At 37.8% G+C, this 25,968-nt stretch overlaps 1 protein-coding gene across 1 annotated transcript in view; it reads left to right on the top strand.

Annotated features, from left to right (window-relative positions):
- Positions 1 to 25,710, top strand: part of PREX2 (phosphatidylinositol-3,4,5-trisphosphate dependent Rac exchange factor 2) — a 304,965-nt gene extending 279,255 nt beyond the window's left edge. The window contains exons 38-40 of the mRNA XM_010371608.2: positions 6,047 to 6,149; positions 13,279 to 13,346; positions 20,030 to 25,710. Coding sequence (XP_010369910.1) covers positions 6,047 to 6,149; positions 13,279 to 13,346; positions 20,030 to 20,075 — 217 coding nt within the window. The 3' untranslated portion in view covers positions 20,076 to 25,710. The remainder of the gene's footprint in view (positions 1 to 6,046; positions 6,150 to 13,278; positions 13,347 to 20,029) is intronic.
- The last annotated feature ends 258 nt before the right edge of the window (positions 25,711 to 25,968 follow it).

The raw sequence follows: 25,968 nt of genomic DNA, 5'->3' as shown, positions 1-25,968 counted from the left end.
TATGAGGTCAGTACGCCTGCTTTCCTCAATTCACAGGGGAGATGCAGGCTGAGAGTAGAAGTAACCTGGGTACAGCTCCATAAGACTGTCTTCAAACCCTTCTGTTTTCAGCTGCCATTTTGCATTCGGAAAGAGGTTCCAAGATAGTTTGAAAGTAGTGAAAGACAGAGAATAAATGGACATGGGATTGGGGGAGGGGTTTGTACAATGGTACTAAGAAGCTGACTGAAAGCGGAAAGCAGTTGTGAGTTGTGGGGAGTAAGTAGGATACTGGGATAATGAGGTGGAAAGTGGGAGAGGATGAAGAGTTTGCCTTTGAAAATGTCACTGGAAAGCAACTGAAGATGCTTTGAATATAGTGTTGATAAACTGTTATGGTTGGGTACTTAGTAAATTACTTTGGTAATTTACTTAAATTGTTCTTTGATACCATGTAAATATAGAAATGTTTTCATGTCAACCAAAGCAGTAACCAAACCCACTAACTCCTAAACTCTGATGCCCAAGGCTCTGCATGTTTGAGCCGAGGCTGTTTCCCCAGCCTCATCTCCTTCTCCCTATGTGCACCAGCATATTGAGCTCCACACTTGTTCATGAGCAGACTGAACTGGCATTAACCTCAGGGCCTTTGTACTTACTCTGCTTGAAATGGTCTTCCCCAAAACAGTACCTCCCTCTGCCATTACACCCTTCACTAGTACCATTCCACTTTCTAATCTGCCACAAAATTTATTTTTTCTGGGTAAATCATTCCCAACTGATATTATACATTTGCTGCTTTATTTTCTGTGTCTTCTCACTGAAATTTGATTATCAAAAGAGATGGGACTTGGCTTTGTTCACTGTTGCATCTCCTACACACTGGAGTAATGGAGATTTGGGGGTCTGAAGTTAAGTAAAATAAAGTCAGAAAGAATTTAGAAAATTACAAAACAAAATAGGAATGAAAGTTAATATTCAGAATATAAGAAAAAATAAATTGCTATGTATTTTTAAATTGTCAAATGCAAAAAAAAAAAAAAAGAAAAAGAAAACTTCTCTAAGTTTCTTTAGCATATGAACCATAAATTTGAAAGAATATGCCACAGAGTAGTTTCTGGCTGTATAGTTTCAACCCTTTTGTCCTCCAGAACATTCGCGTTTCCCATCCTGGGGGGCCTCAGGATATGGGCGTATTACATCATGACCTCTGGCCCTGCACCTGTTTTCTAGCATTGGGTGATTGTGTGCAATGGGCAGTAGGAATACTCTAGATGCCATTTCTACACAGAATACTACAATAACCCAGCCATAAATGAAAGTAATTATTGTCCAATAAATAGTTCCCAGCAAATCTAGCCTGAATGCATCCCAACTCAACTTTCTTCAGCTCAATTTCAAAAGTAACCACAGCCAGTTGAACACTACCCGACATTACAGAAGGAAACTGGGGTGTAAAGAAGACAGCAGCTATGTCATTTGCAGTTAAAACATTTTGCTTTTGCACATTTGTAAAGGTATGTGACTATGTGAACACAGTGCTAAGGCCCCTCGCAGAACCTGGAAAGGAATTCCTACAAGTAAGGGGCCTTGAAACCCAAGCTTTTGTAGCTCCACAGTAAATCCACTCCTGCCAGCAACTTACGATATTTGTAGGTACAAAGTAGACAGTCAAAAAATGTTTGGCAAACTAATAAATGAGAGAAAGAATCATGCAATAAAATACATTTTAATACGTCTTCCTTAGCATTGCTAAATCGAAGTGTCCTTCAAATTAAATGGAACCCATTAACTGTAGGTTACATTTATCATATTAAAACTGTGCTCAATAACTGAGTGGTTTGGGATCTGTTCTCAGTTAAAAATATGTCAAGGAGATTTATTAATTATAAGCACAGATATATTGACCTTTTCCTTTTTCTTCCTATGGGGAAATTAAACATTTCTATGTAACTTTGCTACCCTATCAAGTGTGCTTCCTCACATGTATACTCTAAGCAGAGCCATTACTTGGAATGTCTTTTTACTAAAATTATGGACAAACTTTCTTCAGTGCCTATGTCACAATTGCCTTTTTATGAAGGACAAATACTACTCTATGACATTTATTTCATTATTTTGTGGCTTCTAGGGAAAGAGTTGTGTGAATACTTTTTAAGCGATGTTGTAGTAGAAGGAGCTGAAAAATTGAAGACCTATATTTTCCAGGTGGGGTAAAAATATAGATTTATTCAAATTTTAGTTTAATTGTAAAACAGAGTTCATGTTAGAAAGAAGATTGGGGCATCAGGTAAGAAACCCCGTATTGGGCATGGTGGCTCACACCTGTAATTCCAGTACTTTGGGAGGCTGAAGCAGGTGAATCACTTGAGACAAGGAGTTCACGACAAACCTGGGAAAAACAGTGAAAACCCATCTCCACAAAAAATGCAAAAGTTGACTGGATGTGATGGTATATTCCTGTAGTCCCAGCTATTTGGAAGGCTGAGGAGGGAGGATCACCCGAGCCCAGGAAGTCGAAACTGCAGTGAGCTGAGATGGCGCCACTGCATTCCAGCCTGGGCAACAGAGTGAGACCCTGTCTCCAAAAAAAGAGAAACCTCCTATTGAATGAGAGTTCCTGGCCTTTAATATGCTCCTTTCTTTCTCTTGCCCAGGGCTAGCTTATCAGTCTCTCTGGTCATTAGAAAGTGCCTATAAAATCAAATGAGCTCTTGTAAACCTGCCTCTGAGTATATATTTATGTACCACTGAAAAATGGTGTGCCACTTTCTGGACCTGGAGTCCGTCAGAGAATGCCAACATCAGAATGTTTCTTGCAGATGCTGATTTTTTCCACTTGACATTCAAATTGAGATAGTTGGGAGAAGATGAAAAGCTATTGGGCAAATAATGGTATACTGACAGAAAAGTGGCGGCCTTCCTGAGAGGCTTTCTTTCGCATGCTTAGTTTAGGAAAATGGAATTCTGTGATGCTGTGAGTGGAAATACAAGGCCTTGATTGGACCCATCAACCGTGATTCAAATTACAGGCAATATTTCCCACCTTTATGTGACTGCCTCTTTTTAACACTTTTTACTTTTTTAACATTTCAAATTAATTTTGGGGCCTAATTGGAAGATACATAATGGTTAGCACAAAAAGACAAATAAAGGTGCAACCATCTGTTTTTGAAATGCTGGGGAAAGAGAATATACATATCCATTTGAAGGTAGATTTTTCTCTTAGGTGATATGTGATTGATTGCAAGTCACACTTTGAGGTGTCCTTTCAGAGAGCATGTTCCTGGGCACATTCACTTCCTGATTGCAGTAAAATCTTTTAAAATCTCTGGCGGGTAATTTGCTGCTGTACTGCTGCTTACTACAACTTGAGGTAGGGAGAAAGAAATCAGTTTAAAAGGATTAAGAAAATGAATAATAATCGTTGACTGTCTATTAAAAACCCTTCACAGTGTGTAGGTCTTGTTTATAAGTGAGTACATGAGAAATAGAGCAAGCTGTACTTTATCAGTAAAGCACAGACATATTTCAGCATGAGTAGAAAAAGATAAAGATTTTTTTCCTCCCCTTGGCTTCATTCAGATGGTGTAATGAGCTTTATTGATTAAAATGTTAGGATCAATAAACATTTAAAATTGGAGTGGAGAAGACCTTAAGGAGGAGAAAAAGGTTACCGTCTGTTGAGTAAACTGGCAATTAAATGCTTTGTAGAAAACTGATTTTTTTTTTCTTTTTTTTGAGACGGAGTCTCGCTCTGTCGCCCAGGGTGGAGTGCAGTGGCGCCATCTCAGCTCACTGCAAGCTCCACCTCCCAGGTTCACGCCATTCTCCTCCCTTAGCCTCCTGAGTAGCGGGGACTACAGGCACCCCCCACCACACCCAGCTAATGTTTTGTATTTTTAGTAGACACGGGGTTTCACCATGTTAGCCACAATGATCTCAATCTCCTGACCTCGTGATCCACCTGCCTCAGCCTTCCAAAGTGCTAGGATTACAGGCGTGAACCACTGTGCCCGGCAGAAAACTGATTTTTTAAACATGAACTGTTAGTTATACTGTTTGGCCTTCATTGGCATAGACTGTTCTGCAGCTCGCGTGTATATGTAAAACAATATGCATTGTTATCAGACTCACACACTAAAAGTTTGTGAACATCATGTACAACTAGAACTTAATAATGAAACTTTAGTCCACCTGGACATGTGTTAATAATAATAATGAATTCTCTGCAATGGTAATGAGACAGCTGCCTCTCGAGTCATTTAACAGCCAATGGAACTTACATATTTCTCCTTAGAATACAGTTATGTGTAATCACACAGTTGCACTTTGTGAGGTTCTAATACTGCAACAGTAGTGTTTTAAATCCCTGTCTCCTCTTTTTCTTATCAGTGTCAAAACCTACCAAACGCATTGGACTTCTGTGTTAGAGCCTCATAACCAAGAACTTCCATGTTACAGCCTCATAACCAATGAGTTAGATATTTCTCCCATAGAAACAATTGCACTGTAGAACTTACTTTTATTTGCAGGGAAAAATACTAGACAGATCTAGGAAAATACACAAATAAAACAACAAACTACAGGGAAGTAAATGCAAAAATAAGGAAAAGGCTAATTAAAATATGAATATGTTAAAAAAAACAAGTAAAACAAAATCCATTAATACAATTTTAGGAGAAGCATCTAAAATTGACAATTTTTATGGAATGCATGCAAAAGATACTCTTTTTTTTTTTTTTTTTTTTTTTTTTTTTGAGACGGAGTCTCGCTCTGTCGCCCGGGCTGGAGTGCAGTGGCCTGATCTCAGCTCACTGCAAGCTCCGCCTCCCGGGTTTACACCATTCTCCTGCCTCAGCGTCCCGAGTAGCTGGGACTACAGACGCCCGCCACCTCGCCCGGCTAGTTTTTTGTATTTTTTAGTAGAGACGAGGTTTCACCGTGTTAGCCAGGATGGTCTCGATCTCCTAACCTCGTGATCCACCCGTCTCGGCCTCCCAAAGTGCTGGGATTACAGGCTTGAGCCACCGCGCCCGGGCAAAAGATACTCTTAAAAGAACAATTCAGAGACCAGCACCTGAAAATGTTAACAAATAAACATAGGCTTTAAGGGGTACTTCAGAGATCAATGTGGAAGAACATAAAAGAATGCCTTAAAGAGAAGGAAAAGAACAGCCAGGCACAGTGGTTCACACCTGTAATCCCAGCACTTTGGGAGTCCATCCTGGCCAACATGGTGAAACCCCATATCTACCAAAAACACAAAATTAGCCGGGTGTGGTGGCACGCCCTTGTAATCCCAGCTAGTTGGGAGACTGAGGCAGGAGAATCGCTTGAACCTCAGAGGCAGAGGTTGCAGTGAGCTGAGAATGCGCCACTGCACTCCAGCCTGGCGACAGGGCGAGACTCCGTCTCAAAAAAAAAAAAAAAAAAAAAAGAGAGAGAGAGAAGGAAAAGAACAAAGACGCACCAATCACTAAATGCTGGTTGGAATACTTCTCTCAGGGCTACTCTGGGTATCACATTTCTATATAACTAGTTACAAGTTCCTTTTGGAACTTTTACAAATGCGCTTTTAGATTGGGTCCAATAAACACATTTAAAAAAATCAATTCTGACCTCAATAAATAGTAATTTCGCTGTTTATTCTTCTACAATATTTGTGCATAGATCAATATAAATCTATTAATTATCAATATCTAGAAGTTAATGATAAATATTCTTTAGTCATTTCTTCTAAATTACATGAAATATCATTAAAGAATAATATTCAGTAATAAAACTTGTTCTAATTCTGGTTATTTAATTTTCTGTAGATAAGTGCTCTTATAAACATAGTTCATCATGGGTTTGTTTTAAATTTAAATACTTAATTTCTGACCCCAGTAGTGTACCTTTATAATCTATTTTTAAACTGGTGTTCTATGTAGAAAAATCAGCGGTTCATTGTCTAGTCACTTTTATTTTGGCTGGTGCCTTCTGATTTTGCAATTAGTAATCCACATTATCCCAAAGGGTGTATCAGGAGCCATGGGGTCTGACTTGCCCTTGCCTTGGCCCCCAGGTGCACCCTGAGCGTGACACTGGAGCAAGCCATCATTTTGGCCAGAAGCCACGGACTGCCACCTCGCTACATCATGCAGGCTACAGATGTGATGCGGAAGCAGGTAGGTCTCATGGAGATTTGAGAAGAGTTGTTTTGTAGGCCCTGGACTTGAAGATTCCTTTGTTCATTTATCAGGGGTCTGACAGGTGCCTGGATGTGATGTACAGTTTACGAGGCTCAGAGGTAACTCTTGAATGAGAAATGCTCCCAGGGAGAAGATGCCGCAGGTACCAGTCTGAGGTTCTGCAAGAATCTTAGAGAACTCTGGAAAAAGGGATGTCTACGCAGTAATCTGCAGGCAGAAAGGGACTTGACTAAGTGGAATAAAGTAGCAGTGAATTTGGCGTTTATGTAAGGAACAAGTAAAAGGACATATGGCATTTTTTGGCAATTGTTAGTGGTAAAGCTTGAGGTGGAGAGGGACGGGGCAAGGAAGAAGAGGAAAGAATTGAGGGTCCTGGTGGCTCCTGGTGACTGCCAGGGGACTTTCATGCCATACTCAGCCGTGTACATTAATCCAAGGATAAAGCACTTACCTCGAATTTTCCTTTAGGGGATAAATAGCAGTCTTTGGACTGTCTTCAGGTCACTGGAGTACTTACAGGCGAGAATATACTCTCTTATAAATAGAATGAACTTTATTCTATACAGTAGCCCAATAGTATTCTAAGTGTGGTGGTTTAGTTTTTAACTCTTAAAGTTATTTTTAAAAATGCACTAAGCTCCAATTTACTAATTATGAAAATGCACTTAATCTAGCAGAAAAGATACTTAACCTACAGAAAGACAAATCAAAAGACACAAATGTTATATGTTATTCTACCACCTTTTCTTTGGGCAACCAAAAGAAATTGATTTAACAAATTTCTCTACTTGCTGACTTGGTTTGAGTTGCCCAGTGACAGTGAGTGATTTAGTTTTTAAGATATGCTTTGTAATTATGACTACTTTGTTTATTGGAAGCTTAGTGTCTAACTCCCAGGCAAACATATAAATCCCTCTGGGCTTGCTCCCAAGACTGTATTGCAGAATGCCAACAAAGCCCATGAAAAAATCAACTGAAGAGGCCAACATCAAGCTGGTGTCTTCAATGCAGAGATCAGGCACAGGGAGAACATATACATTGGTACTTCTGGTTAGGGCTCAGGAGCTGAAGATTGAAAACCAAGGTCTTAGAAGGTCCAAGAGAGATTTGTTAAGTAAAGGTTAGAAATAAGAAGCATGTGACGTACTGTGGGCCAGCTGGAAAGGGTAAACACAGATGTGATTTGCCAGAAGGTTTAGGAAGGACTTTTTGGATATATATACAAATTATGTTTCAAAAAGTAGACCCAGGTAAACTTATGATTATCCATATCACAGTTGAGATTTAAGTTGCTAAGAAATACAGAAAGAAATTAGTCACTTTTCTGTTTGATCATGTTGCTTATTAGAGTAGGTTTGTGGGAAGACTTGGGAAGGGCCATCTCAAAATTATAGCTTATGACAAGCAAAAGAAACTGGAATTTACTTTCTTTTAGAATATTCCACTAAGGAGGTAGTTATGAGTTGGTGACATATCCATTTCTACCTTATAGATTTGAATAGTCATAATCATATCGAATACTTTAACTTTTTAAAACTAAAAATGGAAATAGAGAAAATAGAGATAAAGTAATATTGATATTATGTAGGCCCCAATGACTCACTTAACTGGTGTAAAGCTCTTTAAAATACAATGTAAATTATATTTATATAGTATTATTATATTGTTGTATATAAGTATAGTATAATTTTAAAAGTCATGGGATTCCTTAGAAAATTCCTGTTGATATATAAACCTCATTATTTTGTCAGTATATATCACTTGTTCTTCCCCCAAAATTTTTTTAAAAATGAATACATTTGGAATAGGTAGCTTTCTTCCTTTGTTATTTGTTCCTCTGCCCCAAGTTGTGACGTCTCAATGGCTATGAGAGGCAAAGAAATAAGGTTTAACTTCTTTGAAAGATCACAGAGCCTGGGACCCTCTTTTAAGGAAACTGGGCAGACTGGTGACCCCAGAGATTTCTTCAAAAGTCCTCCTGTCGCCGATTCTCCTTCCAGTGTTCAGCAGTAGCAGACAGTGAGATTTGTGGCTGAGGTCCAATCCACAAGCCAACTCTTACCTACTTATGATTTGAGCAGTTAGAATACAAGTCTGAATGAAAGGTCTAGCTTGGATTTTCTCTCCTTTTTACCTTTCAACCTCAGGAACAATTACTTAACCATTTAGACTCAGCTGTTTAGAGATCAAGTGGTTAGATACTTGTCATCTTCAGTATATATTGAAGTATTTGCATTATTGCATTATCAAATTTGTATTATGATATATTAAAGAATAATATTTAGTATCTATTACAGTTTTACAATATATAAATGAATAATATAATGAAAAAACTAAGATTTTTTAGTTTTTTTGAGAATAAGAAGCTTTTTGGCATGATTTATTGTTCTTCTTTTTAATTTCGGTATTGTTTTCCTCTACAGATTTTGATTATATACTTTTCATAGAGTTGTTATTTTAACTCACTGCTTGAGTTTGAAGGAAAGATAAAAGACAGAAGAGAAGGGTACTATGTCTTTTATGATGTTTTGCTAATGATTATAACAACCTTAGGCATCACTTTATGTAACCAGCTGATTTGATTAATAAAAGGCTTGCAGTAGAAACTGTCATTTACATTATAAATTTAAATTTTTCTATGCCATAAATTATATATTCCTAGTGTTCTTTGATGGCAGCCTAGAACAAATGTCTTCTTTTTTTTTTTTGAGACGGAGTCTCACTCTGTCGCCCAGGCTGGAGTACAGTGGCCGGATCTCAGCTCACTGCAAGCTCCGCCTCCCAGGTTCACGCCATTCTCCTGCCTCAGCCTCCTGAGTAGCTGGGACTACAGGCACTGCCACCTCGCCTGACTAGCTTTCTGTACTTTTTAGTAGAGACGGGGTTTCACCGTGTTCGCCAGGATGGTCTCGATCTCCTGACCTCATGATCTGCCTGTCTCGGCCTCCCAAAGTGCTGGGATTACAGGCGTGAGCCACAGCGCCCGGCCACAAATGTCTTCTTAACCTTTTTAATAAAAGCTGGGATTCCAAAGTATCCTGACCCCTTACCTTCAGTATCAAAGCATCACACTGGGCACTAAGAACAAAGACATGAGGTTGATGTGGTCCTTGCCTATTCTCACGGTGGACACATGCATAGGAAAATCACCATGTCACGGGCACAGGCAAGCAAGTCTCGATAGGGTAACTAACCTCAGCATATCAAGACTCAGCACAGGAAGCAAATGAGTAGCTGAGCCCCTCCCTGGCTGGGATAAGTCTTACTCATTTTTGTATCACAGTTTCCCAAAATAGTACCTAGTACAAAGTAAATGCCAAAAGATGTTTGTTCAATGATTTCATTCTAATTAGGATAGCTGGAGAAGGGCTTCATGCAGAAGATGAATTGATGATAGGGACTAAGAGCACAGAGTAAGTTTTTGTTTTGTTTTAGATTTAAGGGATACATGTGCAGGTTTGTTACATGGTTACGTTGCATAATGCTGGGATTTGGACTTCTATTGAACCCATCACCCCAACAGTAAACATACCCAATAGGTAATTTTTTAATCCTGTCCCCCTTCCTTCCTCTCCCCATTTGGAGTCTGCAGTGTCTGTTGTTTCCATCTTTACGTCTATGTGTACTCATTGTATCGTCCCCACTTAAAAGAGAGAACATGCAGTATTTGATTTTCTATTTCAGTGTTAATTCACTTAGGATAATGGCCTCCAGCTGCATTCAGCGTGCTGCAAATAACATGATTTTATCCTTTTTATGGCATAGAGTATTCCATGGTGTATATGTAGCACGTTTTTTATCCAACCTACTGTTGATGGGTACTTAGGTTGATTCCATGACTTTGCTATTGTGAATAAAAGAGAACAGACTTGTGAGCCAAGCAGCCACAATTTGAATTCCAACTCCAGTGTTGACTATCTGGGTGATTCAGGGGAATATTCTTAGCCTCTTTGGTACTTAGTTTCATCAGTATTAAAACAAGGATAATAATAGTACTTGTTTCATAGTGTTGTTGTGAAGATTAAATAAGTAAATATACTTAATGTACTTAAAACAGTGCCTGATATGGTGAGTGACCAATCAGTTATTAACTAAGATGATATTTGATTTGGAACTTGGGAGATAAATATGATGCAGACAGGACGGGAAGGGGGCAGGAAGAGTGTTTAAGTAGAGGGAGCAATATAAGCCAGAGTGTAAAAACGCAAGTAGCTGGAATGTTGAGTTTATGAACAATATAGATGAATTTAAAGTGAAATGTGCCAACTGATGTCTTCACCATGACAAGCATCAGTCTTATTTGAAACCTTTTAAGAAAGCAAACATTTTTCTTAATGGAAATACTATAAGGCTATAGAAAAAAAGCATTGTACACAAATACTGCACACTAGTTAGTAAATCTGTTTTTCACAGGGTATGATTTAGGAATTCTAAAACTAATTTATGTGTTACTAAGAATGAACAAATAAGTTATTGTAAATAACGAGAAGCTGATTTCTCACTGTCTGAGGAAAAAGTTACAAATAAGGAAAGGAAGAAGGCTGGAATCTGGAATGAACCCTATGCTACTGGATTGAAATCACATGTATCAGTATGAACTGATAAATACACATACAAATATGGATAGATGTAGAAATGAATATAGATGTATGAGTATGTTTGTATATGTAAATTAGCCCTGCCTGCTGGAAAGGCCTAGTTGCAGTTATCCTCCCAGTAGTAAAGAGCTCACTCAGTGTCCAAATCTTGGCTTCTAAATACCATTCCCCAATAAAATAGCCAGGGCCCCTTGGAGAAATGGTAAATTACCAGATGAGACAAGAAAGACAAGTCTGGAACATCTTGAGGTGCCAGAAAATAAAGGAGTACTAAACAATGATGGCAGCATATTAAAAAAGGCACAAGAAACAACCAGAAAGAGCTCCCAATGGCCAAAACGGAAACAATTTTAGCAAAATAACAATAATAATGATAATGTAAGTATTGGATTATATCTCATGGAATAAAATAATTATGAGTCCACACTGATTTAAATACATACTTGAATAAATAAATAATTTAGAGAGAAGAGATTACTCTTTTTAACAGAATTCCAGTCCATAACAAAGCAATATTATTGTTGTAGACAAGATACAGCAACGGAGGCTAAAATCAGTGAGTGAAAATTTGAAGAGAAACAGGATATTGCATAGTCTCATAGTGTATCCCCAAACATATTTATTAACTACAGAAAAAAAAAAGCAATGATTAACTTTACAGTGGCAAAATCTGGCAGACACCAAAGTGATCAAAGTTAATGTTAGCAGTGATAAGATATGACGACATGCTGTATCCCCTGATAGGATGCACTGAGAAGGGCATGACATCATTCTTGCCCCAAGTGCATTTCCTGTTTCTAATCGTGAGCAAACATCAGATACACCCAAACTGAGACATTTTGCAAAGTAATGACCAATACTTACAAGAGTATTAAGGTCATGAAAGGCAGGAAGGACCTAAGGAACTGGCAGAGATTGGAGGGGAGTAAGGAGACATGTAAGCAAAAGGCAATATGGGATCCTAGGTTGGATCTTAGAACAGAAAAGAGACGTTAGTGGGAGAAAATGAGGAAATTTGAATGAGATGTGCAGTTTAGTTGATAATATTGTACCAACGTTAATTCTTGGTTTTAATAATCATACTCTGGTTAAGTGAAGAGTTAACATTAGGGGAAGCCACATGGAGTATGTAAAGTCTCAGTTCTGTCTGTACTTTTCTCTAAGTGTAAAATTACTTCAAAATAAACAGTTTTCTTTGTTTGTTTCTTTGTTTTTGTTTTTAAAGACTGGTCAAGTGCAGTGGTGAAAAGTGGAGAAAGAGCAGAACAATGAGTTCAATTGATCTGTAACTGTCTGTGAACAGTCAGTTGAGATAACTGCTTTTGGATTAGCCAAAATAGTTTTTCTTAAGTCCATAATTGCAATTCCTAAATTTCTTCCCACCATTCTTTTTGATGCCACACTCCCTTCCCTATTAGTTTTCCTATTTTACATCCCTTTTGAGAGAATATGTTCTTTTTTTCCTTCTTTTTATCTTGTTTCTTTCCTTAGTTCAGAATGTAGTAGCTGGAGAGAGAGTTTCAGAGTTTTTGGACAACTCTCCTTAATCTATTCCAAACCCCAAACTCTGGTATTTGGTCCTATGTAGTAATTAATTTTCATGAGGAACTAAAGTGATTATAACTTCATTCATGAACTTGACAGACTGTGAAGACTTTCTCATTGCCAGAGTAGATTGTATTATAAACTCTGAGGCAGAATTACTAGATTTCATAGATCTGCATGGACATGACTTGTCCAGAAATTGCTTCAGAAGTAGTTAAGAAAATATTTTTTTGCTATGTACTAGTAAACTTAAAATAGTTAATGATTCAGGTAAGAAAAAAAACAGGTGTGATAAAACTGTGATTTCTGTTCCAGAAAAGTGGTAACACAGAGCAGGTATTTATAGTCTGCTCATTTACTATTTTCAACATCTTTTTTAAATTTTTATTTATTTTTATTTATTTTTTTTATTTTTTTATTTTTTATTTTTTATTTTTTTTTGAGACAGGGTCTCTCACTCTGTCTCCCAGGCTGGAGTGCAGTGGCATAAATATAGCTCACTATAGCCTCAACCTCCTAGGCTCAAGCAATCCTCCCACTTTAGCCTTTCAAGTAGCTGGGACCACAATTGAGCAGCCGTGCCTGGCTAATTTTTGTATTTTTTTAGAGACAGTCTTACTGTGGTTCCCAGGATGGTCTTGAATTCCCAGGCTTTAGTAATCCTTCCACCTTGGCCCCTCAAAGTGCTGGAATTACAGGCATGAGCCACTGTGCCTGGCCTGTTTTCAACATCTGAAGTATTGATTGCTTCTAGGAATAAAGACAAAGCAACATAACAGGACATTTTTATTAAAAGCATTAATTTTGGAAATGCTCTGATGGTGATATCTGTCTTTCTCTTGGCTAATCTCCCTTGATGTTAAAGACATTGTTGGAATAAGTATCCTACACATAGATGTTAATGGTGTGTTAAATTATTACTAACCCACTGTAGGGATAAAAATGATTTTCCTGACTTTCAGGGAGCAAGAGTTCAGAACACAGCGAAGAATTTGGGAGTCAGAGACCGGACCCCACAGTCTGCACCAAGGTAAGTGCCTCCCCTGCTGTGCCCTTGCCCGAAAGATTTGCCAGCATTTTCCCGGCAGCGTCCCTCCGCTAATGCAGTTGATCTAGGATGTGCCCCGTGTCGTACTGATTGTAATTACAGAGATTGCCCTTGAAACACCCAATGGCTAAGTGTGATTACACATAAATGCTCTCAGAAATAAAAGGATATTATTCTATTTTGCAAGTACTATCATGAATTCAAAAAGAAAAGCTCACACAGGCACTGCTAAAATTTGAAATCCAGCCATGCCAAACAACCAAAATGACATTTTCATTTATACTTCTGTGACTGTACATGCTGTTCCTTCTAGCATGATTGCCTTTCCTATATGCGTGTGTATGGAAAACTCCTATTTCACTGCAAAACCTAACTTAGATGTCATTTTCCCCTTGGAGTCTTGCTTGAGTTTCCTTCCTCTCTGTACTCCCTTAGCATCTTTCATATTGACCTATGATAAACTTTATCATATTTTGTTGCAATATATTGTCACATGTTCCTTTGCCCAACCTGAACATGAGTTTTCTGGAGGCAGAGAATTTTTTTTTTTTTTGGATTTTATTTATTACTCATCATAGTAAACATCAAATATCTGAACAGATTTCAAGAATGTCTGAATGAAGAAATGAATAAATGAAATTTTTGTTTGTTACCTCAAATATTTACAGTTCACACAGCATCGTAAGAAAGGACTCCTATTGACTTTAAAATAAATGAACATAAATAATAGTCATCAGGGAAATGCTCTGATTTTGATTTCCCTGGTGATGAGAATAGGCAACCATCCATCTTGAAGTGAGGAAAAGCTAAATAATTTCTTTTACATTTGATTGCTTTTATACATTTGTATTTTAACAAAAAATAGGCTCTTCCAAACGCTGCCACAGGCAAAACACTATTTCTCTTTACAGAGCAGTTACCAGAGTGGGAATGATGGCTACAGCATTTATGAAGTAATATTTCATTCTGAAAAACAATGTGGGTAGTGAAAGTGCTTTCAAAGGGAAAACACATTTTCCCCCTGAAAATGGATGGAGCACTCATGTTCTAATTGCATTTATTTTTAGTGGTGACTCCTAACTCTATTTCATCCTCAAGTTTTGTTAATGTTGTCTTTCACAATTGATTAGGTTAGAATGTAAGGCTTTCTATTGCTAAAGGATTATTTTTACATACCCATTCTCCATCCAGCACCTTGGGAGGCATGGTATGTTTGGATGATAGACCCAGTGAAGTATTAAAATTCCAATAAGAAAACAAGATCATGGCTCAGCAAGGTGTTCTTAGCTAGACCTATAAACACTAATAAACCGTGAGGTGAGGATCAGACTTCAGCACCCTGATCAATAAACCAATATGCAAGCTGAACACAGGAAAAGAAACCATATTGGGTTATGTTGAAAATACTTGAAACGAAACTCAATAAAATGAGCCAGCCATAAAGTTGACATTGTCTACAAGGGAGTAATAGGCCTGAGAGCGAAAGCAAGAGTAATTTTTAAAATTTATTTTATTTATTCTTTCATTCATTCTGCAAATATTTATTGAGGACCTCAGAAATGTAAAGCACTCTGCTATGCCCCAGGGAGAGTATAAACCTGAATTAGAAGTAGCCCTGGCCCTCACAGAGTTTTCAGTTAAAAAGATGAAGTGAAGAAGGCATAATTACAAGGAAAGGTAGAAAACAGGAATCACCCTGTGGAGGGTGCAGAGAGAATGCCAAGGAGCACGGAGGGGCTGGGATCGCTCCCAACTGAGAACCTGGACTCCAGCCCCAAAGACAGTGAGTTGAAGAACACATTTGGCAATCACAGTGAGGCCATCCATGGGAAAAGCTGGGATCATGTTTCTGGAAACATCTTAATGGAGCTGAAGTTTGCTATCTCTGTCTGAGATACTATTTGATTCAAATCCTCAACCCATCCCTATCAGAGTTTTTCTCTCACCAACCACTTGACTTTTAAAAACATTTACTCAGAGCACATATATTGAATTTCTGCTATGTGTCTTTAGGTGCCAGGCCCCTTGCTAAGAGCTAGAGGACAAAATACATAGTATCCTCCACCAGTTGTTGAAGTGCAGTAGAGCAACAATGGAATAGAATGAAAATAGTACACAGTGTGTGATGGAAATAGGCACAGATTGTCATGAGAACACAGAGAAGGGACATAATGCAGCCTAACGACAGAGAGAAGAGGTCACAGAATACTCCTGGGCCTGTCAGCATTGTAATGCATGTCCCATACTGCGGATGCAATAGTACCAAGGACCACAGAAGACATGATGTTCTGAGAACTATGCCTAGACCTCAATGACTGGTGGTTGAATGTGATTCAAGTATAATGTGAAGTGAGGCTGGAGATGTAGACCAGGGCCAGATCAGAAGAGACTTTTAGGAGTACAGAAGAGTTTTGATTTTAACTTGAAGACAATAGGGAGGCATGCATAAGCAATCTTCCTATCTGGAAGATTTGAATTTTAGAATTTATCTCTGGCAACATCAGGAGGGCCCATCTGAGGACAGCTAAGACTGAAGCAGGAGCTTAAAAAAAGATTATGGTGTATTGAAGCCAAGATGAGAGGATGGATTAGAGAGATATTTAGAAGACAGAATCAATAGTCTTTGGACAGTAATTGGATAAGGGAGTTTAGGAAAAAGGAAGATTCTAGGATGACCACCAAATCTTTGGCTTGTATAATGAGATGCTTGTGGTTCTTTCCCCTGAGACAGTGGGCACAGAAGGGAAGCACACGCACAGGGAGGAGATGGGGAGCTCAGATTGGTAGTACTGAGATTGAGCATCAATCATCATCCCTGGAGAGGACATTGTGGACAGTGGAATATACTGGTCGAAAGCCAAGGAGAAAAGAATAGGTGGCGCTATAGTCCTATGAGTCTTCGATATTTAGGAGGTAGGTGAAGACACAGAAATCAATTTCGTTAAGATGATGAATAGGTAAGAGAGATGAGAGGTCAGGACATGCTCAGGGGATGTCAGCACTGAAGAGAAAGCAGAGGAAGTGGGGCTACAGGAAGTGGGAGCCATGGACTGGAGATGATTGTTCTGGAATTCAAAAAGGAGCAATCAGCCATAGTCACACTGCTGAGAGAGTGAATATATAATTTAGGAAATCAGAAAGCTAGAAAGCAGAGTATCAGAGTTTAATAATTCTGAGGTAGGTAAAGCCTGCTCTGGGGAGGGATGTTTCTTGGACACCCTTGGCTCCAATGCATTTTGTATCCTCCCCTTTAGCAACCTGTGTCTAAAAGATGTGTCCAGAACTGCTTTTGGCATTGGAGTATTAAGATGGATGAGAAACACTTCATGCACTCAAAGAGCTTTCAGCTTAGTAGAATACAAAGACAAAATAAATTTAGAGAATCAAGTGAATGGGTATTGTGGTAGGATAGAATGGGTATGTGAGGAGGGAGTACAAAGGACCTTCCCCCTCCCAGCTTCATACATTGGCTCTTCAGGGCAGTAAGCTTCTATTCTTCAAGAATCAAATATTACATTCCAGATGTCAGACTGCACATCCAGCACACTGGCTTTGTTCTCTGCTATGTCACAAAATCTGGAACTCTTGTGCTATGAAAACCTGATTTTCTTTACTTGTTTAATAAGGAGGGGGCATTCTATAATGGTTAAAAGTGAAAAAAATGGGCCGAGCATGGTGGTTCATATGTGTAGTTCCTGCACTTTGGGAGGCTGAGGTGAGAGAATTGCTTGAGACTGGGAGTTCAAGACCAGCCTGGACAACAAAGCAAGACCCTGTCTTTACATAAAATAAAAAATAAAAAATGGCAGGGTGCGATGGCTCCTGCCTGCAGTCCCAGCACTTTGGGAGGCCAAGGCAGGTGGATCATGAAGTCAGGAGATCAAGACCATCCTGGCTAACATGGTGAAACCCCATCTCTACTAAAAATAAAAAAATTAGCCAGGCATGGTGGCAGGCGCCTGTAGTCCCAGCTACTTGGGAGGCTAAGAGAGGAGAATCTCCTGAACCCAGAAGGCAGAAGGCAGAGGTTGCAGTGAGCCAAGATTGCGCCACTGCACTCCAGCCTGGGCAACAGAGCGAGACTCTGTCTCAAAATAAATAAATAAATAGCCAGGCATGGTGCTGTCTGCCTGTGGTCCAACCTACTCAGGAGACTGAGATGGAAAGATAGCTTGAGCCTTGGAGGTTGAGGCTGCAGTAAGCTATGGTTGCACCACTGCACTCCAGCCTGGGAGACAGAGTGAGACCTTGTCTCTTAAAAAAAAGAAAAAGAAAGAAAGAAAAAGAAAGAAAAAATAAAAAATAAATGGCTATGTGACCTTATTTAGTCAGGATTTTTTTTCCTCTCTGAGACTCACTTTTCTCATTTGTGAGATGGGGAGAATTGCCTTGGGACAGAGTATGATTGATGCTTTAACCTTGAAAGAGGCATTTACTTTGTGGTCTCCTTTCACGTAGCTTTTATTTTTGCTGTGTAGAAACGTGAAAGGCACCATCTATAGCATGAAGTTGGAAAGTTCTGCTCTTGGCAGATTTGCATTTGGGCAGGAAATTTGGGCTACCTGAGCTCAAACAAGAATAGGAGAAAGAAGGCCAAAAACAAACCGTTTTCATGCAGGGCCACTGATGTGCATAGGTGGAATGAGAATACAAAAGGGCCCCAAATGATGGGCAGACCAAGGCCTCACACTACCCAACAATTTATCTGCCAAAAAATAAATGTTTCAGTGCAGAATGAAAGTCCAACTCTTACCTATTACATTTCACTTAGAAACTTCATCTGCCTGTTCTAAATTCCCAGAGCTCTGCAATTTCCATTACAAATGTGTCTGAACTCAAATAACCCTGAGTCACTTCCAAGAAGCCTCACAGAAGCTGAATCTGCCCAGTTCCACAATACCCAGAGCTATTATTTCATTAGGTGATCACAGGGAGTAGCCTTTTCTTCAATTTGCAAGGCAGACATTTCAAAGACTCATCTACCCAGTGCTATTAGTTACATTACGTGGAAACGTGCTGAGCAAGGTAATGGAATGTGATGGCTCAGCCCAGATCTCATGGGGCAGGACTTTCGCCACCCATCTTCCCATTCCTGTCCTACGTGACTAAGCCCACTGTGCCTTTTCAATCATTAGGTAGCACTGTTAGGGAAATAAGAGGAAGGAAATTAAGAAGAAAAAGAACCTTCTTATTTCATTATCCCAGCCCTGGGAATGCAATTTGAAGTAACACCGTATTCTTCAGCTGCAAAAGAACCTTTGAAGTACATTGGGTCAATTTAATGTATTCTTTCCTCTGGGAGGGATGAAATAAGCTTTTTCTGATGTGAGATGTCTTTATTTTAGTATTTGCCTCTTGCATGGAGATAACATATAGAGCATAAACCACCTTCCAGACTTGAAATACATTTCGCAAACCTCCAAAGTCAATAGCTTCTTCTACATGTTCTCATACCAGGAAAGCTCATTTTGTTAACCAGGAGTTATAACTCAGTATTAAATCTTGCTGATTCTTCTCCTTTGATCTCTAATTAGCATGGGATTAAATGTCAAAGGGAGAGGAATTTTATAATTTACTAAATTGGTCAACAATTCATTGAAGCTGTCTTCAATTTAGTTGGTAAAAGGGATTGAATCACCACAGGTAGTCCTGGGTTTGGAGTGCTGTTATGAAAAGATGCCAAGTGGAAATCTGCACCTTCTATTTTGACATCATTAGTCCAAGCTCTGCAGTGGGACCAGTGTGACCATGGGTGCTGTTGAGAGAACAGACCTAGTCCAATCCAGCATTTTAGTTCAGGCAATCAATCTCTCAGGATATGCTGTAAGTAATGCGCATGGCCTTGAGATCACTAGGGCTATCAGGCAGCTATTATGTTCCCTTTTACTTTGGTTCTGCTGTTATCATTTAAACACTCAGGAGAACGCAGAGCACCAGACCTTGTGTGACCCTAGTTAAATCCCCTGAGTTTTCCTTGAATGCTGCATAGTCTTGAACAACTAGACCCGGGCTGCAATGGGAAGCATTTCCAGGCATTTCCATGGTTTAAGTGGATTCCTTGACCCACTTGGAGAGCCCATAGTCGGGTGAGTGGGCCCTGGGCAGAGCTGGGCAATTCGTCCTTAGGAAATTCTAGCCAATTGTGCCTTTGAGATTAGGTCTCAGGAATCTTGCCATGTTAGCCTATCCACAGCCAACTGCAGGCACTCTGGGGATACTACAAAATGAAGCACATTTCTAAAACAAGTCAGAAAATCAGTAGACCCCTATGAGATAGGTGCTATCTTGCTACAAGAAAATCATGATAGACATGATGGTAATTATCATAATAATATCATTTCCTGGAATCCAGAGAGCAGGTTTTACCATGAGTGTGGTGAACAGCCTGGGTGGTTGGCATTGGAGAAAAAGCAGCAGGTTTAAAACCTTCAGCATTGCTTCATCCACAGCCATGAAGATGTGCAAAGGGGCACTGGTGTTTTCTAAACCATAGAATCTAATTTTTGGAGTTTGCTAATTCATATGTTATTTTTAGTGAAATAGACAATCTGATCATGACTCATGAAACAAGAAATTATCATCAATGTGTTTGTTCTACCAATAAAGACATCTCAGGTAATGGTAATACACTAAGTCACTGTCAAACTTTTCCATGCCTTTTCTAGGCTGTACAAGCTGTGCGAGCCGCCTCCCACAGCTGGAGAAGAATGAAAAGAATTCCCAAGAAACCAGGCAGGCAGAAGCTCCTGAATGCTGGACTAGACAAACTACATGCTGGCTAAACATTCTCCACTGAAGATAAATCAACGCTCTTTTTTTTTTTTTTTTTTTTCCTGTAAATCTTTCTCCCCATTGCAAACAAGTAGTGTTCAGTTTATACTTGGATATTTATGCTGGAAATGGAAAGAAGTTCAATCAGACAGTTCAGCATCACAAACTGATGTCTCTCTATATTGACATTAAGTATTCACTTTTAGAGTAAAATCCATCCCTAGATCATAAAGAAAAAAATATTAGAGATTTAAAAATTAACCACCATGCCTCCTCTCCCATTCATTAAAATTGTTTTATTATGTTTGTTTTCATCTTTTCCAAGTGGACACATGTAATAACGGAGAGTTCCTCTTGAAGAAGGCTATTATTGAAGAAACCTGGTGACATCTTGCAAATCATGAAAAATGTTAAGAACAATATGGACTGTGTGGTATAGATTTTCAGTCCCCCATTTGCAAGAGAGAAAGTCATTAATGTGTGAAAGGTGGAAAAGCATGCTTTACTCTTTCTCCTAAGGGCTTTCTCCTAAGGGCTTATTTCTTATTAGAGGAGAAGAGAGCTGACTAAGGCCTCCAGCAAGACTCACTTTCTTCTAGCTGCCTTTGGGCATCCTTTTCTCTTGGGGACAGCTCTAGCAAATCAGTGCTATTTTTGGTGTCTGCAATGGGCATGGCTGCCTTGGGCCACGAATACTGTGTGCTGTGCCATAATGGCCCTGGGGATCAGAGAAGTGCAGGGAGGAGAACCAGGATGAAGAAGGGGACAATAAGCCTATTTTAAAACTAAACCTTTAACTTAGATACCTAAAATTCTTAATTTTATGAAGGCTCTCGTATGAGAGGTCAGACTCTTCAAAGAATACAACATCATGAGACTTTTTCTGTCAAGACATATGTATAAGATATGAAAATAAGGCTTTATTTGTACTTTTAAAGGCCCGTTAGGAAGCTTGATAATTTGTGGACGCACAAGGTGTATTCTATCCTTATTCTAAAGTGTATGTAATGTTTATCATTTCCACATTGATGCAACAACATTGTTTTTAGCATAGTAAATGCAGTAATATTTATTTTAAATCCATAATTTTCAAACAAAACACGATTGTGATAATTATATGGGTTTACGCTAATTTAGTATGTGAAATGCTTTTCACATCTAAAGTATGTGCAAACCATTATTAATTTTTTTTTTTATTTTTTGAAGCTGAGTGTCACTCTGTTACCCAGACTGGAGTGCAGTGGTGCAATCTTGGCTCACTGCAACCTCCACCTCCCAGGTTCAAGCCATTCTCCTGCCTCAGCCTCCCAAGAGCTGGGACTACAGGCACGCACCACCATGCTCAGCTAATTTTTGTATTTTTAGTAGAGACAGGTTTTCACCATGTTGGCCAGGCTGGTCTTGAACTCCTGACGTCAGTTCTAGCCTCCCAAAGTGCTAGGATTACAGGCATGAGCCACTGCTTCCGGCCCATTATTAAATTTTAATTTATGAAATTTGATCATGGTTTTCAAACTATTATTAAAAACCTTTATCATTAGCCATTATGTATTGAATAACAAAAATACCATGTTACATGTGTAGGCAATATGTGTATACTAGTAGGTGAGGTAATAATAATTGTTATTTGGCACAGAAGCTCTTGAGACTTTTGTGAGAAGTCCAGATATAATGAAAAACAAGGAACCTAGCATCAGAGTTTTCAAGAAAAAGTTGAAAATTTTGAATATAATAAAGATATCTTTACATAAATAACTTTCAAGGATTTAACATTCGTAGGGCTAATGAGTGAACACAGCTGATTAGCTAGCAAGTCCTTTCATATTGTCGTGACTGTTTTCTCATCACCGTCCTGGAAGCAGTAATCCTCATTAGAGGCATGAAAGGGTCATTAAAATGATTTCAGTTGTACTTTGCCGTATTTCACGGGGCAAATTATCAGCTATTATGGTATTTATAAGCTAACATATTTTATATTTTTGAGGATCTACTTTCTTCATCATAGAATGTGCTTCATATTATTTTTAGGGTTAAACATAAGCGTATCGTCTATCATGCTCGGTACTTAAAATTAGTAATGGTTTATATTAACATCAGTCACTATAACTTCTGCTCATAATAAAAATTGTAGCTAACACTTATTAAGGGATTACTACATACCCAGTAATAGCTCCAATTGCTTTGCCTGTATTCTGTTGTTATTGCTTCACTTAATCCTCATAATAATGATGTGACATGGTACTCTTTTGATCACGCCCATTTTTAGAGTTGAGGAACCAAAGCAAAGAATAGCCCAATGACTTGCACAAAGTCACATGATTGACAAGGGGTGGAACCAAAATTTGAACCCAGGAAGTCTGCCTTCTTAATGCATTATGCTGCTTTTCCTTATCAATATAAGAACTATTGTAATATTACAATGATTTGAAAGTAAATTTGGAGTTGTGTGGCATGTGTTGTCAATAAATTATACATCTTGTATTAAAAAACAGTGAATGGAAACATGCAAAATGCTTTCATTATATGAAAATTATAGGATTTCCTGGACATTTTACAACTCCGGATGCACATTTTGAGGTAACTCAACACTGTTGCAATCTGAAAAACTATTTTGTATCATATTCCTCCTCATCAAAAATAACAGTTTTAGATAGTACATCGCATAATACTTTATTATAATTCCAACACAGTGGTAACAGTAAAAAAAATACCTAATGGATGAATGAAGAATGACAGTTTTTTCAATGCCACATGTACCTCCATGTGACATTGGGTATGAAGAGGCCTTGAGGTTTTAGGATGTGTTTACCTTAATGCTACATGCTCCTGTGTAACCAGTGCACCTTGAAATACTGCTAAAATCTGCTGACTTCTTCCAAGTTCTGAGCATGGACAACCCCCATCCCCCCAACCTAAAAGGGAAGGTCATGCATAGAAATTTTGGATCTTAACTTAGGGCCTGACTCAAAAATAATTGTGAACTAAAAATTCTTAGTCAATACATCTTAAGCATTCTATTATCTCATAATTTTTTCTAATATTAATTCCAAATATTACAAAAGTTAATGTGATATTAAAGTATGAAAAATTTGAGAAGATTAGAATTTTACATGTATTTCCATTCCTATTTAAAGAGAGAAAAGGGAGAGAGAATTTCTGTGCTAATTTTACTTATATTGGATATATAATATTGAATTTATAGTATAAGCTTTATTTTATCAATTCACAAATCTGAAGTCTCATACTGTTTTCTATCTCTTTAAAACACATTCTTCCGGTGGCTTGGATTCACTGTGCATTCATTGGCCACCCTTTTTGAAGCAAATTTTAAATCAATTTAAAATTAGGTAAACTTTTTATGATACTATAACATATATGACATTGAAATGACATTGGTTCTGAATCTATTAATTTAAATTTTGGGATCATTACATTCAGAGTGAAATGGAATTGACTTTGACACTAACTTTGACAGCCAAGAAAATGAATGGGTAAACAAAGCCTAAGAGTCATGTTAATTAATTTAACAAAACAAACTATCTTCAGTCCTTTGGGCTTGTACATTTTGTAGACAAAATTAGTATTTATTGATTTGGAAGTGTTTAGTTGAGAGTAAATGACTCTGTGTTTTGAAACTAATACCTTTGCATTTAAAATACTAAAGTATTATTATGTTAGTTCAAGTAGATCTTTTCCTGTGTAGCATGATTTAATGCAGAGCAGTGGGTATATTTTTATTCACTTATACTTTTGAAAATCCATAATGTTGAAATTTAAAATGAATAGTCTCACTTTAAGGTCATTTTTACTTTACATTTTACTTTAAAGGTCATTTTTAGACTTTATGTGCTAGTGGTATTGAAACTAACATTTAATATTTGACTAAATTGCTTGTGAATTTTTGGAAACTATGTTTAATTTTTAAAGACATTGTTATGTGAATTACCTTACTAAATTATCGCTTAAGAACTCTCTCATAGCAGTAATTTCATTAACACATATACATACCAACCAATTTGCTAAATGAATTGTCGGTTGTCTTGCTTAAGTACTAGAGCCAAGCTTTGAAATGACTTAAAGTGATCTGAATTTTGATTGAGAAAAATAATCTGTCTTCTGTCGAATGTTTGAACTTTTAGTGATGAGCCTCAGCAAAATTTCACCCTACATGAAGCAGAACAGGTGGGGGGAAATTGCAAGAGGGGTCTGTACCAAAAATGGCCCCAGGATATTCCATTGAACAAATATTGACCATTATCTTGCTAGGTGCTACAACTCCATACTAGTCACTACAGTTAGTCTTTGGTTTCACAAAAATGTTACTGCTTCAAAGGCTTGGCATTAACAGTGTTGCCAGCATTCATATTGCCAACCATCTGCTGGTCATACATGGAAGACTGTTAAAGTGTGGTCTGTGCATCATTGAGCAATTGTTATATAGACACAAGGCCTGCTTCACTCAGGATAGCTTGCTCCTCTCACTGAGAAGAGATATCTGAAGTCTACTAAGTCTACTAAATGAGATATATATGTGTATGTATATGCCTATATATATTGTTATACTTACTCGTTTTGTGGTAATGTCATAAAAATTAATAAGATTGTTTTGTTTTGTATGAATGTACGACAAATTGAGTTGTTCAATGTATTGAATGAATGTCTTACTGTAGGCATCAGAGCTGTGCAACCATCTGTAAATATACCTGGTCTTTTGATCACTGACACTACTTTGCTATTCAATCTGGAATCAACTGACCTGGCTCTGCCATTGAGAAATAGCTAATTAAGAACAAAATTGTTAAATTTTAAAATTATATTTCTACTAGAAATAGCTTTGGAGAGTTAATTTTAGGTGCAAATAACAGGATAAATGCTATCTGATCAAGCATTCATTCGACAAATGTTTTTGAGGATTCACTAAGTGGAAGGCACAATCGTTGGGGCTGGTATATGTGTGGATATGTTTGATTTGAAAACCTTCATGGTGTCTCTGTGTGTTATTGATTATCAGCGTCTTTTGCTTAAAATGGCATTATTTGTAACACAAACCTAATATCATGTGTACAAATATACTGTGTGTAGCCAAGAACACTAAATTGGTAAAATGCTTTAGAAAATATACATCTGAATTTGAATATCTAATGCTTCAAGTAAATTTATTAGAGTTTCAGATGAATATATATTTTTGTAACTGCCAAGTAAATGAGTAGAACAGAGCTTTTTGGCTAAAAATATTTTTATAAGTACTCATTTACATAGTATTCATTATTTTAAATGACAAAACATCAAATTGGTTCTATAAATAATAATTGTTTTGAATATATCCATATTTAACATCATATGAAATCCAAAATTTAATGATAAATTTCATCTGGATGTGTTATTATAAAAGTCATCATTTTTCCTTTGTAAAATATCCATGTAACATAGCTTCCATTACTCCATATTTTATGTATGGTTAAAATTATCAAAGTGCATTACGTATTTTATATCATTTATTTTTGTCTGCATAAAAGATTGGAATAGTAACCATGTATGATAAATGTTAATAATAAAGTGAAATGTAGTATGACCAGTTCAGCTTCTTTCCATTTAAACTTAATTTCTATTATGTCCTTACCTATTTGGACAACAAAAAACATTAAACACAGATTTTCACCCTTCAAGAGTTCACAAGCTCAATAGAAGAAACTTGACACACGTATGAAACAGCTTCTACAAATATGAGCTGGAGGGACAGTAACTGCTAGGAAAGAATGAGAGAGAAGCTTAATACGGGCCATGGCAAAGGAAAACTTCACGAGGGACAAGAGACTTACACTGTCCCCTGAAT

Source organism: Rhinopithecus roxellana, chromosome 9 (assembly GCF_007565055.1).
Source record: "Rhinopithecus roxellana isolate Shanxi Qingling chromosome 9, ASM756505v1, whole genome shotgun sequence".
NCBI classification, from domain to species: domain Eukaryota; kingdom Metazoa; phylum Chordata; class Mammalia; order Primates; family Cercopithecidae; genus Rhinopithecus; species Rhinopithecus roxellana.
Note: the sequence above shows the minus strand (reverse complement) of the source record. Positions and strands in the feature narration are given on the sequence as shown.